General features: G+C 42.9%; 1 protein-coding gene across 6 annotated transcripts in view; it reads left to right on the top strand.

The window, feature by feature from the left end:
- kcnma1a (potassium large conductance calcium-activated channel, subfamily M, alpha member 1a) overlaps positions 1–8,411 on the top strand; it is a 132,870-nt gene extending 124,459 nt beyond the window's left edge. For 4 of the 6 annotated variants that reach the window (XM_062400895.1, XM_062400900.1, XM_062400901.1 and 1 more), the window contains 5 exons: positions 1,188–1,382; positions 1,878–1,996; positions 2,869–3,093; positions 4,578–4,606; positions 7,021–8,411. In XM_062400895.1, coding sequence (XP_062256879.1) covers positions 1,188–1,382; positions 1,878–1,996; positions 2,869–3,093; positions 4,578–4,606; positions 7,021–7,172 — 720 coding nt within the window. In that variant the 3' untranslated portion in view covers positions 7,173–8,411. The remainder of the gene's footprint in view (positions 1–1,187; positions 1,383–1,877; positions 1,997–2,868; positions 3,094–4,577; positions 4,607–7,020) is intronic. The other 2 variants (XM_062400898.1, XM_062400897.1) reach the window with 1 other exon arrangement.
- The last annotated feature ends 5,846 nt before the right edge of the window (positions 8,412–14,257 follow it).

The raw sequence follows: 14,257 nt of genomic DNA, 5'->3' as shown, positions 1-14,257 counted from the left end.
CTGCACCCTCCCCACGGCCAACTGTGTTCTTCCCTGGCTGTGATGGCTTAATTCCAGCAGCCCTCTCGGTGAGTGAGGGGTTAGAGGGGCGTGCCGACCGGAGCTGAGCGGGGAGCAGAGCAGGCGTCAGCTGTAGTCTGGCACTGGTCAGAGGTGAACGCAGCTAATGGACAGTGCTCATCCATCATGAGGCTCTGCAGGCCTGTCAGGGGCCCGGGGAGAGGAGCTGCCACTCCGGCCCGGCTGCCGAGTGACATCGGCTGTCTGCGCGCGCGGCAAAAGCAGGTCCTGATCGGCTTGAAGGACAAGAGAACCTGACACCCGCGGTGCACAGTCAAATCGTTGTTTCAGAAGGGAGAGAGCGGCCGTCATACAGCACAGAGAGTAGTGTGCACAGGGGAGAGAGAAGAGCTGTGTTGAAGGACTATTGGTTTATATATTACTAGGCGATTCCATTTCATTATCAAATTGACCATGTCTCTCAAATTTGTTACATATCTTTTTACATGACCCTGTGAGCTTTTCCTGAGGGGATTAAATCATGAGTTGGATCTCCAGTTTACTTTACTATATATCTTGTTAATATCTCGTGGCATCTAGCTTTGTTATTGTTTTTGTTCTGTTTCTTTTTAAGACTTCTTTCTCTGAGATTTATACCCTCACCACAAAACAATGGAAGTAAAAGAAATTATAATTGTGGTGCTTAAAGCTTGAATCAGTGAAATGGCCAGAATAGACTTCCCCATTAATTTTGATAACAAACAAAGAAATATTTTAATAGTTTTCATAGGCACTACCTTTTCCATATAAATTTACAATAAAATAAAATTGTTTATGGTTGGATCAAAATGTCCTGTTGCCTCCTTTTTATCGGGTCATAGTGACAAATCTCAAAGACTGATAATCTGAGTAAATAAAACCGAATAGTAACTGTTTCACCAGATAACATCAGAGGTAAATGGTGTTAACCGAGCCAACGTATTGCATCATCGGAATCATGCACATGACAGAAAGTCTTCTGTAATCTCCCAGCGCCTGTCTCTTTGTCTCTCGGGTCGTTTCAGTATGAAGAGACACACTGAGGGCTGACATAACCAGGGCTGTGTTCTGTCCTCACATCTGCTACCGCCCTACTCCAGACTCTCGTGTCATCTGCTTACAGATATCCCCTCTTTTCTTCTCCCCAGACATATTTCAATGACAACATTCTCACACTTATCCGGACGCTGGTCACAGGGGGAGCCACACCAGAGCTGGAGGCTCTTCTGGCTGAGGAGAACGCTCTCAGAGGCGGCTACAGCACGCCACAGACGCTGGCCAACAGAGACAGGTGTCGCGTCGCCCAGCTAGCCCTGTACGACGGGCCGTTTGCTGACTTGGGGGTAAGTGGAGGCCTAAGCAGAGATGACACATTTTGGCACTACCCAGCAGCACACATCTGGCCACCTCCGCTCCCCGCGCTTCTTAATCCGATGTGAGGAACAGTGATCACACAAAGCGGGCAGTGGTGGGCGGAGAGGGAGGAGAGCTTTGCACAGAACAATGGACACCACCAAAATATATAATCCCAAATTGCATTGGTTCCAACCTTGTTTTTACAGGTTTATGTTACTGTCATAGAAAACTTCCAAAACTGAAGTAATTCTGTTTGTTTTCTTGGATGAATTGAGGCATAATTTGAAAACATTCGATGATTGTTTCGGTCGGCGCTGCCAACATGTGATGTTCACCTGCATCAAAACACCTTCAGCAATGCATGACATTGAATTAACACCAGAACTTTACAGAGACTCACAGCCACTGACCTAACGCACACTGACCCAGCGCACACTGACCCAACGCACACTGACGGACTCCTTTGTGTTGTTGTTCCTCAGGATGGTGGTTGCTACGGAGACTTATTCTGTAAAGCACTGAAGACCTACAACATGCTGTGTTTCGGAATCTACAGATTAAGAGATGCACATATCAGTACACCAACCCAGTGTACAAAACGGTAAAACAACACTGTTCACCGATCATCACAAAGAATTTGTATGTATTTTATGTCACATGACTAACTGGGGTTAAAGATATAGCTCTCTATTAATCCCAATGGGAAGACTGCAGGTTTTCTATAGCTGCTTCAGAACAAGGTAGATACACAATAGACACAATTATTACCAAATTATATACCATGCCTAATTACAATATAAGCATATAGAATAGATCAAATTGACCACACGAGACAGGACTATAGCATTAATTCCAATACTGCATCTACACTGTATTATATTACCATTATAAAAATTAACATTTGTACAAGGCAAATAGTAATTGCCAAATAATATACAGGAAGTTGATAATTGTCCTTTAATTTAACATAACCAATATTTTTCTTTCTGCATCTATCCATATTTACTATATAATGTAGGCCACATAATAAATGGGTTTTGATTAGAGTACGGCTCGGGCCCAAATTCCCTGTTTCCAGGACCCGTTGGGGGCAAGTCGGGACCTGTAGTGAACAAACAGGCTCACTACAGATTATTATGACTATTATTAATCTATGTTTATCATAATATATACATTAGGTATATGCAAACTTTTACATCATAACTACATTCAGTATATTATCTGAAAAAAAGACACCAACCTATTACATATATATATATATATATATATAACCTATTACATATATATATATATATATATATATATATATATATATGTAATAGGTTGGTGTCTTTTTATTAATTAAATGTTTCTCGAGATGAGGATGTCAGTTTGGCAAAAGAAAATCCCAATCTTCTAAATTATAAATGTGATTTTTTTTATATTTCTTTCCAGTGTTGAAGATTTGATCATGTCTATAACTTTTCTCTTCAGATATGTGATCACAAACCCACCATACGAGTTTGAGCTGGTGCCCACAGACCTGATCTTCTGCCTCATGCAGTTCGACCACAACGCTGGCCAGTCGCGGACAAGCCTCTCCCACTCTTCCCACTCTTCCCATTCCTCCAGCAAAAAGAGCTCCTCCGTCCACTCCATCCCAGCATCCAACCGGCAGAACCGCAGCAGTAAGACCCGGGAGACCCGCGACAAACAGAAGTACGTGCCCTCACACGCCCCCTGGAGGTTCAGCCTGCATGTGTAGTGTGTTATACCTGACCTGTATTTTATAATCCTGTGTGTGTTTGCGTGTAGACTGCGGTGACACGTGCACTGATGATAACTGCGTCTATCGTTTGTTTGGTGTGTGGTTTGTCTGTGTGACTCGTGTTGTGCGTCCATGTCCAGTGTTTCCTTTCTAATCATCTGCATGTGGTCTTCACTCTCACATCATAGCCATCATTACATTATAGGAACAAACTTCTTTAACACGCTCTTTAGAAATCTGAGCTTATTTATATCAAGACAAATTAAGTTTGTGGCTTTATAAACAGTAAAACTAATTTTCTCGATGGCTTCGCCGCTGTGGAAGGAAATAAATGAAAAGTCTCGACCACATCCAAATAAAATGATATAATTCCACACAACACACATGTAGTATGCTGTCTGGTGTATCTGTCCCTAGTATTAGTCGTTTTGTGTCTTACTCGTTATATTTGTGTAGTGAATAAGTGTAGTTTGTTGGATATTTGTGCACATGATCGGTTTGTCTCGATCATGGATGTGTCGTTCTGTGATTTACCCGCTGATATCGATTACAGAGAGCATTTGCCTTCTCATAAGCTCATTCCTCATTAGCAGTGTTGATGTTTTGTTATTCATGGTGCATCTGTATTGCCTCACTGCATGGTCATGTTGGTAGTCCTCTTTAGCAGACGCTTATTTCCTGTTTTGTTTGGTATAAAAATTCTTAGATTACGTCAAATTTGGTGAAATTATTTTGGTCAAAAGTTTTAGGACGTCCACATTTTCTTCAGTTATTATTAAGGTTTCAGCAGCTCAAGTCCACGTAATACACATAGAACTTGGAAATGTTAGCAGTAAACTGCAATAAATGAAAAAATACATATAAATATCATATAAAACAAAGCAAAACCTTTTTTTTAGAGCGTAAGGCTTACTTGCAGTTGCCTTTAAATGGATGGTGCACTGAAACTTAATTAAAATATTTCCTATCGTCTATACAAAGACAGTGTTGGAGCAAACTGAGTTACTTTACCTTTATGTATTATTAGAAGAATACTGCCCTGTGAGAAATAGTACTGCATACCAGTAGTAACTACTGACTGTATGTAAAGATGGAGATTTTGGTTATCCAAAACTTTTGACCATTAGTGTATGTGTTATATAAATCCTATTCTCCCCCACAAAACTATGGAGGTGACACATTGAGTTTCTATTTTCACCTGGGAAAATTCACCGGAGCTGAAATTTGAAATCGTGAAGTATTCTAAAAGCATGCAGATTTGTTACTATAATTACTAAGTGGTAGATGATACGCCCTCAATACATCTTAAAATGAAGATGTATTATATAGCCGAAATACTGTAATAACAACATGTAAGCCTAGAGTCACTTGTCAGTTGTGTTTTGACTGTAAATACTAATCACTTACAGTAGATTACTTACCTCTCTTTTTGAAGTGCAACAAGGATGAATAGAATGGGCCAAGGTATGCAAGTTAACGATTCTGCATGACTTAGCCACCTTTACCTGGGGTTCTGACCATAACCATGTCCCGTGTGGACATTGTTATGAGGACGGGAGTTTGTTTTTTCTTTATTGTTTTTGTATGTTCTTCAGATGTTAAGTGAACCATGCCTCAGTTTAAGTTTTGCTTTCATCTGGAAAGCAAAGAAAATGTCTGCTGCTGCTCCTGCCTTCTCCCTGCCATGATCAGGACCATCTCCACACTGCATGAGGTTGAGACGTCAACCCTTCTTTTCCTCCTCCAGAACAAAAATCCACATTGTTTCTTTCTATCATTTTTTCATGCCTTTCGTCTTTTTTTTTTTATATGATTTATTTCAACTTGCGATGGTTTGCATTGTGTGAGAGGTCTGTGTGTGTTTGTGCATCTTCCCTCCAACTGAATGCTGTCAGAAGACTGTAGCAGACTTTCGGGCTACATCCACACTGCTACGTTTTTGTTTTAAAACGCATCAATTGCTACGGATACACGCCACTCCGGAGTTTTAAACGCACTAAAGTGGAGAAGTTTGGAAACGCTGCTGGCGCTGGTTAAGTTCCTGCGTTTTCTTTGGGAAATTTGGAAATGATGACGGAGACTCACATCCGCATGGTGATTGGGTCACTTTCGGTCACGGAGTGGACGTGGATGTAACGTTGTTTCCAGCTGCGTTAGTAGTGAGTTAGTTTCAAATGAAAACGCAGTAGTATGGATGAAGCCTTGGATGTCCTGTTTTAGGCTGTCATTGAGTGCAGTACAGTAGTAAAGTTATTATTTTATCAGAATCAAAACACAACATAAGTAATTTACATGTTTCCCCGGCTGTGTGACACCCAGATCGCAGCGCACATGTAGGTCAGGCTGATTCAAATCCCCCTGAAGCAGCCAAATCACTCACTTCTCCACGCAACTTTGAGAAAGTGTGTCCAGCCTGGTGCCATCAGTCACACCAAGAAAGTGGGAGGTGTGACCAATGTAGTCTAAATTGAAGGGGAGGGAAATGAGCCCTGTAAGTTTCCTGCTTGTAACCCGGTGCGCCTGATATGATGGTTTGAGGCGACATCACTAAGTTCACCGTATCAGCAGCAGACTCCGGAGAGAGATGGCCGACATCTTGCTTCACCCCCGGCACAATTCTAAACATCAAATGCTCGTGCTGTAACACACAGCCCTGCAGCCTTAAGCTTACTGACACACCCAAACACGAACTTGCAGGTGCACACACACACACACACACACACACACACACACACACGCAGGTTTTCTCCGCATAGCAAAGTTAAAATTTGATATTACAACTTCACCCATAAGGAAGTGACATGTTGATTGGCATTGCAGATGCCTATTAAGTGCTGGAAGAGAGTTTACAAACTTCTGACAGCGAGCAAACCCCCCCCCCCCCCCCGTTCCCTCAGAATCAGGGCCCTCATCCCATACTTAAACATGACAAGCTTCTCTAGAAAAAAACGACACATCCCAAACTCTCAAATCTCCTCTCTCACCTAACGACTGTCTGCATGAGAGCGGAGCTTTGCTATTCAATGTGTCTAGGATGTAATGTCGGAAAGTTGCTCACCCAAATTACAACCTGGAGCAAGTTGCACAGCCATGATAGGTCGTTGAAGTTCTCTCTTGAGCTTGTGTGTTTGAAGTATCCAGTGCTGGCGTCTCTGCCCACATACAACAGAAGTGAATTGGATTTCATTTGTGGTGTTTCTGGTGCCCCCCCGAGACAATTTATTAAGCTTCCCTTTCCAGCTCATACTTTTGCAAACTTCAAATGTACAAATTGTGCAAACACTCACGTTTTCTTGCGCTTTGCACAGACTGGCCAGTGTGTGGCGTGCTCCTGAACACAACAGGAACTCAAGATCTTTAGCTTTGTCTCCTCTAATCTCAATTTGCACTGCTTCAGCCATTATGACGATTTTCCGTGTATAATTACTTCTTTGCGTCTTCGTTCCAAACAACAGATGTTTTATAGGGACTATTTCCTTGGTAGAACAAAGTAACACTGACATCTGGTGACGGTGTTTCTTTTAGGCATAATTTTGAAATATCTCTTAGTCTTAAAACCTGTGACTAAAACTAATACTGTTTTTTGTAATTTGGGTGACCTAACCTTGCAGTTTAAGGCAAATTCAAGATTTATTATAATTCTGACAGATTATATACATGTTGTTACATATGCCACTTAAATAAGTACTATAAAAAAGTGACTTAATACACCATAGCAATCTCAAACTGGACATCATATACGTATAAGAATGTCCTGCACATGTATCACTTAAACTGAGGCCCTGTGGTTGTAGATATATTCCCATGTTGCACACTTTATTCCAACTAACTGTTCTTTTTTCTTCCTTCTTCTTCTCTCGCCTTGTCCTCCTCTTCAGAAAAGAAATGGTTTACAGATGAACCAGAAAACGCCTACCCACGGAACATTCAGATCAAGCCCATGAGCACTCACATGGCCAACCAAGTCAACCAATACAAATCCACCAGTAGTCTGATTCCACCAATCAGAGAGGTCGAAGATGAATGCTGAACACCAGGTTTTCCTGCTGACTCAGCAGACATCTGTAAGCTCTTTCCAGAGAGATGGGACGAGATCACCAGAGGGGGAGGGACGATGATGATGAGGAGGAGGAGCAGGAGGAGGAGGATGATGATGATGATGAAGACCGACACATTTCTCTTCACTCATTCTTCTAATCAAGGGTTCGGCAGGAACCCCAACACTGGATGGGACCTCCTATGTGTATACCTTTAATGTTACTTCCATGCTCTTGGACATTTGTTTTATTTATTAATGTATCCATAGAGATGTACATAATGACAATCAAGTAAGGATTGTACAGCCCCTCCCCCCTAGCACTTTTTGGAATTATTTTAAGAGTTGACGAAGAAAAAAAAAAGAAAAGTACTTCCTGTAATTCTTTGCAATAGTTCACCTCTTCCTGTGACCAGACTCCACGGCTGTCGCGCCTGGTTACTGGAGGATGAGGGTTGCCGCGATAAACCGATCATATCATCTCCCAAAGATTCGCCCAGATGTCCAACCAGCTGGGGTCATCAGCTTCATACGTCCGGTCTGCTTCTTGTTCTATTTGCACTAAAACTGGGAAGAAAAAAAAAAAAAAAGGTTTCTTTTGACACAACTGGAACCATCCACCCCCCCTCCCTCCCCCAAAAGAAAATTACTCAGAGGAAAGGAAGGAAGAAGGAAAGGAAGGAAGGAAGGAAGGAAGGATTGCTTGGCTTCAGAGTTGTACTAACCTCGCTCTTAGGTCGTTAACACACCATGACATTGCTTAAGGTTTGTTACTTCCCTCGTGAGAGCGTTCCAGTCCTGCAGACAACGTCGCCACGCAAAGCAGTTTAGTCGACACACTCCGAGAGCGGTGCAGTGCGGGTGTGTGCTGGCTGAAAGAGAAACTCTGGTACCCACACGTCTTCTGCTGATACGTCAGATCATAAAGCCTGAAACTGTCTCGAGCTCCTATCATAGCATGATATGGCCTGAGCCCCCCCCTCCCCCCTCCCCCCTGTAACAGATGCAGTGCAGTCGATCAACCTGAGTACATGAAGACGACGTGAAACTCCCGGTCCAACATGGGTTCAGGAGCATTTATGTACACGCTGTGTGTTTGTGTGTGTGTGTGTGTGTGTGTGTGTGTGTGTGTGTGTGTGTTTGTTTGCGTGTGTGTGAGTGTGTGTGTGTGTGCTTGCATCATCCATCTAGTGTTGTACTGATCAGTGCCGTCGCCCCCCCCCCCCCCCCCCCCCCCCCCACCCCTCCCATCGGCTTTTACGTGATGGTGCACCTTTGAAGAAACAGCATGAGGGGCTTTAGCCATGGTAGAAGAATCTAGATGGTTTGGATCCGCTAACAAAAACATCAGGTCACGTCAAAACCCAAATCCCCCGACTATGTTTGAGCTGAGCCGACACGAACAGCAGCCGCGTGCCCACCGTTAACGGTCCACCGCGATACCTGCAGCAGAATTGGGGCCACACAGAAAGAGTGGTGTCCCTTCTGAATGTTTTTTATTTTTTATCTGTTACAAAAAGAAAAAAAAACTCATATCTGAGAAAAAAATATGCCACATATTGCACAAAAGTGGGCAAAAGTGGGTCCTCCTTTGATCGGAGCAACTGCCTGGCACGGGGTTGGCACAGAGGCAGCAAAGAGCTTGGATGTTCTCTTGTCGCCAATGCCGATGCCACACGCCTCAAAACTCTCAGGAGTTAGAAGCTGCAGAGTTCGGCCCTCCAACTCGGGGGAAATGCTCAAACATAGTGGGGTCTTTGAAATGCAAACAGCGCCACAGACCGCTAACAAGGACACGGGAGAGACGCCTGGGTCCTTTACTCCAGCCTTTGACCGATGAGAGTTTCTTTTTCACATGTTTAGTCGCTGATGGATCCAAAACCAGCTGTGATAGCGATGGAGGATGGAGGTGGGAGCCCTGAGCTCAGAATACACAAACTTTCTGCAAACATGTTGTTGAATTTATACATTAAAACATACTTATTTTGTATCCACAAACATACTCAATTTGTACTTATTTTTCTAGACGAGAAGCAAGTGAGAAGTACTTTACTGTAGATGATGGAAAAAAAGACATAATTATTTTTAATCACGACGACATATCACAGGAGTTTCTTTGACTGTATCACCGTTTCTTTCACATCGTACCGAATCAAAGGATTATTTTTTTAACGCGCTGCCCCTCTTTAACAAACTCTATCACTCCAGAGCAAATAAAGCTTGAGACCAGCCTGCGGTGTGGAACCCCCATCTTCAGCCTGGCAGCTCGGCTCTTGCTGAGTGCTTGTAGAAACACATTGACGCTCTTCTGAAGCTGCTCTCGGGTTGCACAGATTGAGCCGTGTCCACTAGGTAATCTGTCCGCTGCTGAGCTTCCTCTTGCTGTGAACATGCAGAGGAAATGGAGAGGTGTACAGGAATTATGTATCGGGGGGGGTAGATGTATTTAGATGGAGAACGGATCAGAGAAGCTAATGATAATGAAAAGAGTCGCTCCCTTTGTGTGGACACCAGAACTGGACGACCTTCATTAGATGTGTTTGACCTAAATTAGGTCCTTAGATGGGAGGAAGACTCCGAACACTGCAGTACATTGAAAAGTATTTAAAATATGACAGAGGATGCAGTGATGCTCCTGTGCAGGCTGTAAGGATAAAGTAATTCTAAAGAAAAAGAGAAAAGAAACCATTTTGGAACATGGATTAATAACATTATATAGTGCTAAATATGTTAATGTGTAAATTCAACCCGTTATATAGACAATGTCCGTTTATTGGCTGTGTGCAACTATCGTGAAGCCTCATGCACATTGTCCTGAAGTGAACTTTTGAACTGTGATCACCTCGTCGTCACACCGTAGCAGTAACTAGTTTTCTTTTCAGAAAAATGGGTGAATTAAATGTGTGTGTAATTGGGTTGTTAATGGCATAACTCGCTATAACCTGAACAAAAAGGAACTATTCATATTTGATAACGGCAGTGATTCATTACACACAGAATCGACAAACTGATTGTCATGTTGCAAAAGAAACGTGTGTCTTGAAAGGCAGGATATATACGGGGGGGGGGGGGGGGGGGGGGGCACATGGAAAAAGTCAGGCGCTACATTTTGATCCGGTTTGTCCGCCATCACAAAGATGGAAGGTAGCACCAGCTCAGCAAAGCTTATCAACAGAGAGAACATCCCTTAATATTGCCTGTTTTTATCACTTTGTGTTATGACGTGGTTCACATTCCATTCTGTCAGCGTTGTCGTTATTTGTCACAATCCGTCACGACTGCTTCTCATTTGTTTACAGAGTGTGTGTTTTTTAACTTAAACACAGCATCGTTCAGACATTACACAGTACCTGCTGCAAACTGGCAAACTCACAAAGTAACACACCGCTGTCTCCACCACACTTGGTTACTGTGCTTCTCTTTTTGTCTACCTGAACCCTGGTTTGTGCGACTCATTGGGGCCCCGGCATCCCTCACACTGATCCTGCATCTCCGTCATATGTCTGCGTTCGATGTTTCAGGTCTCTGCATTGTATACCTCTAAAGTTTTAGAGTGTTCTACTTTTTTTTTTTTGTTTTTAAGTGCCATGAAGAGTTTAGTAGAGCACGCATCCTTCAGTCATTCAGGGGCACAGGCTCGCTCTGCGGGAGCCCAGTCCGCTCGTTGTTCCACTGTGAGAACATTTATCTTGTGCTGGCATGGAGAACATCCAAGCCCTCAATGCCTCCATGCCAGTACAGTGCCAGGCAGTGCATTAAGTCAAGAGGAGGACCCACAATAAGTCCCACTATAGCGAAAAGTGGCATCCGGGAGGTGAAGGGGACCTGTTACCTAGTCACCAAGACACACACTTCTCCGCCGTGTGCTTGGTTACAGGTCATCAGGTCTTTCGAATCCAGAACGGTTATTTATGGATGACTGAAAGATGCACATAGAGACCCACGCCTGTAACATCACATGTGTTGTTGTCCGCTGAACAAATCAAAGACTATAATGCGTTTTGTTACGGTATGTTGCATTATTTTTGTTAATCTATTTTTTGCTGTTAAAGATGGATATAATAACTTATTTGCTGGGAATTGTACTAGATATAATAGAATATATAATATTTATGGGGATGGGAGGTGGGTCTCAAGTCTTAATAATACATTAAAAAAATTGCATTCAGCAATTAGTTTTTCTTTTTTTTTAAGGAAAGTTGCAATTTTTGTTGTTAATTTCTTTGCTGCCTATCAGTTCAGGAAGAATTCAGGACATTGCTCTTGCGTATCACAGATAGGATTTGTTGGCACATTGTCATTGCAGCAAACAGGAGTTTGACATAGCAATCTACTTAGTTCGGACGTGTTCTAGATGCGATGGAAAAACTGGATTATTTGATGGTGCTGAGTTGATCTACCTGACTCTGTCAAATATAATCTGCTGATAAATATACTGTCTTGTACAAAAAGTTTGTACATAGATGTACATGGTTTCTTTTTGTATTTTCTCAAATTAAAATGGATGTATTTGTGTTCTAAAACGGAAAAGTCTCCTCTCCTTTTATTCCAACGATAAAGAAAAATGTTGCATGAACGTACACATTACTTAACTGTAAAGCTTTTTGAGTGCAAGACTAGAAAAATTGCAATATGGTGAACGATCTGTATAAACAATAACCATTTACCACATATGTTTATCTCATTATTTGAAACATTAAATATAGAGCAGACAACAAGGAATAATAAGTTTCATTTATGAACTGATTCAAGGTATTTGAATTTCCATTTCATGCTATAGTTTCAGAGGGAAATTATTAGTTTCGTACGAAAGTATTTTCAACTTCAATTTAATTTGCAGTACAAGATTTTAAATGAAAACATATTATATACTTAAACCATTTAATAAGATTTTTAGTACCAGACATGAAACAGTGTTTTATGTAAGCAGCAGTCTGACCTACAACAACATGGCTGAAATACAGATGAAAAGTTATTAAAAGACTAGATAACCAACAACTAATCTAAAGTTTGCTGGTTCAACAGTCAAAAAGGTGTTACCATCATCAGCAGGCAACATTATCTCTCCAGATAAAGATTTTTCGTTTGACTGATTGGACAGAAAATGAATACCAATTGTTTCAACAACTAGTGTTCATAAGTTAAGTAAGTAAAAATGTTAGCTTGGCTTCTAATTAAATGAACTTAAAATTCTACTTGGACACACAACACTAACTTCTTTAATTATTATTATTAAGATCTGACTCTCAGTTACTCTGCCTTTTAAAGGTTCAGTGTGTAGAATGCAGAGACATCTAGTGGTGACGTTTCATGTTGCAGCTGAATCCCCCTCACCTCACCCTCCCCTTGCAAACATAAAAGAGAACCTGTGCTAGCCTCAGTTGTCATAAAAACTCAAAAGATGTTTAGTTTACTGTTAAAAACATGGCGGCCTCCTTAGAGAGGACCCACTATGATGTAAATATAAAGTAGAGAAAAAAAAACATGCATACAACAAAACATCACTAGGATTATTTACATAATAAATGTCTGTCAATAGATTCTTTTCACCTAAATCTTACACACTGATCTTTTAATTATTTATAGTGACGCTGCCACCGCACTCCTCCAGAATTAGAGGTGTGGTTTAAACAGAGCTCCGCTGCCTTTTCAAGAGTGGAACAACAGAACCCTCCCATTTCATTTTCCTACCTTGTAGAGGTCTGTGTAAAATGGGCCGCTGACCACAGGCCGGTATTACTTTTGAAATACAGCCGCACCGAACATCAAGATGGAAACCTGTGCGTTCCTGTGACACTTCACCACTTCGCAGTGTACATAGAACACACAGGTACTGTAAAATTGTATTAGACCCAGTGTCTGACCTTGACTATCACCGGGGGGGGGGGGAGTCTCAGTCGAATGTATATTGTATTTTACCGATCCCCACCCTGCAGTGGGGCCGGTGACCCCGCTGTCCGTGTCGCGCCCCCAATCCGCTTATCCATTGAGCCCGGCATTAGTCTTGATTTACGTTTACTGACACGCCATTAGCTGCTCCATCACTTTCACCTGTCAGACTGTCAATCAACGGGGATCGGCAGTGATGGGTGGGAATAGCATCCGAATCACATTCTGTCCACATTGCCTCGTATATATCCCAGACGCAGACGGTGACAGCGGATGAGCAAAGGACATCATGCCAGGTATCTCGCTGTGCCTGTCATGTCAGCGCGGCGAGAGTTTGTGCGTCACATGGGGTTGTGTAGCTTCGCAATGTGGATCGGGTTCGCAGATGACAAATTGTATATGGAGAAAGTAAATCCGCTTGTCGGAGCCTTGACGTGTCAGAGTAAAGTCTGCGTCGGCGATGAGCCTGTCATTAAACAAAGACAGAGGTTTGTTAACCTTTTGTGTAACGCAGCAATGTCCCAACTGAAATAATCTGCTTCTAGACACAGCTGCTCTAAACACTGTGTCGCCCGTGTCAAGGGTACTGGGCCGTCTCCTGAGAATCCTTCAACCATCACGGGCGGCACCAATTCTGAGGTGTTATGATGAGGCCGGACGACTCCTCAGACAACGAGCCACTCCTCGCTCACGGCAAGAAAATCAGTGGCCATCTCATGAGTCTCCTCCTCCTCCTGCGGCTCCTCCATGCTCCTCAGCTGAAGTGTGCAATTTCACACTCCGGCGTCAAACAAGCCGGTCAGAAGGAGAACGTATGACCCACCCTGGCATTTGTCCTCATTTCTCTCTCAAATGTGCAAACACTATTACCCTTGGGTTATCTTAAGTGGTGTGGTGAGGATTCGCAGCTCCTCCTCGCCAGACACACACCATCAAAACACGACAAGCGGCGGGGACCGGGTGTGGGGGGGCTGGGGGGGGGGGGGGGGTAAGAGAAGGAGTGAGGCGGGGACGGGGGGGCTGCGAGAAGCGATGGAAATGGAGCAGATGTTCGTGTGGCTGTTGATTTGTGGCCTGATAAGGGCGCTACACAGGCAGCCGGAATTGATGGCTTGTTAGTGAGCGCGGGGGCCCCTCTGTGAGATGTTTTCAAAATGATTGATTTACAATAAAGTGGCTCCGGGTGTGTG

The sequence above is a fragment of the Platichthys flesus genome, chromosome 12, assembly GCF_949316205.1.
Source record: "Platichthys flesus chromosome 12, fPlaFle2.1, whole genome shotgun sequence".
Classification (NCBI taxonomy): domain Eukaryota; kingdom Metazoa; phylum Chordata; class Actinopteri; order Pleuronectiformes; family Pleuronectidae; genus Platichthys; species Platichthys flesus.
The sequence above is the reverse complement of the archived record's forward strand: the minus strand, read 5'-3'. Positions and strand labels throughout refer to the sequence as shown.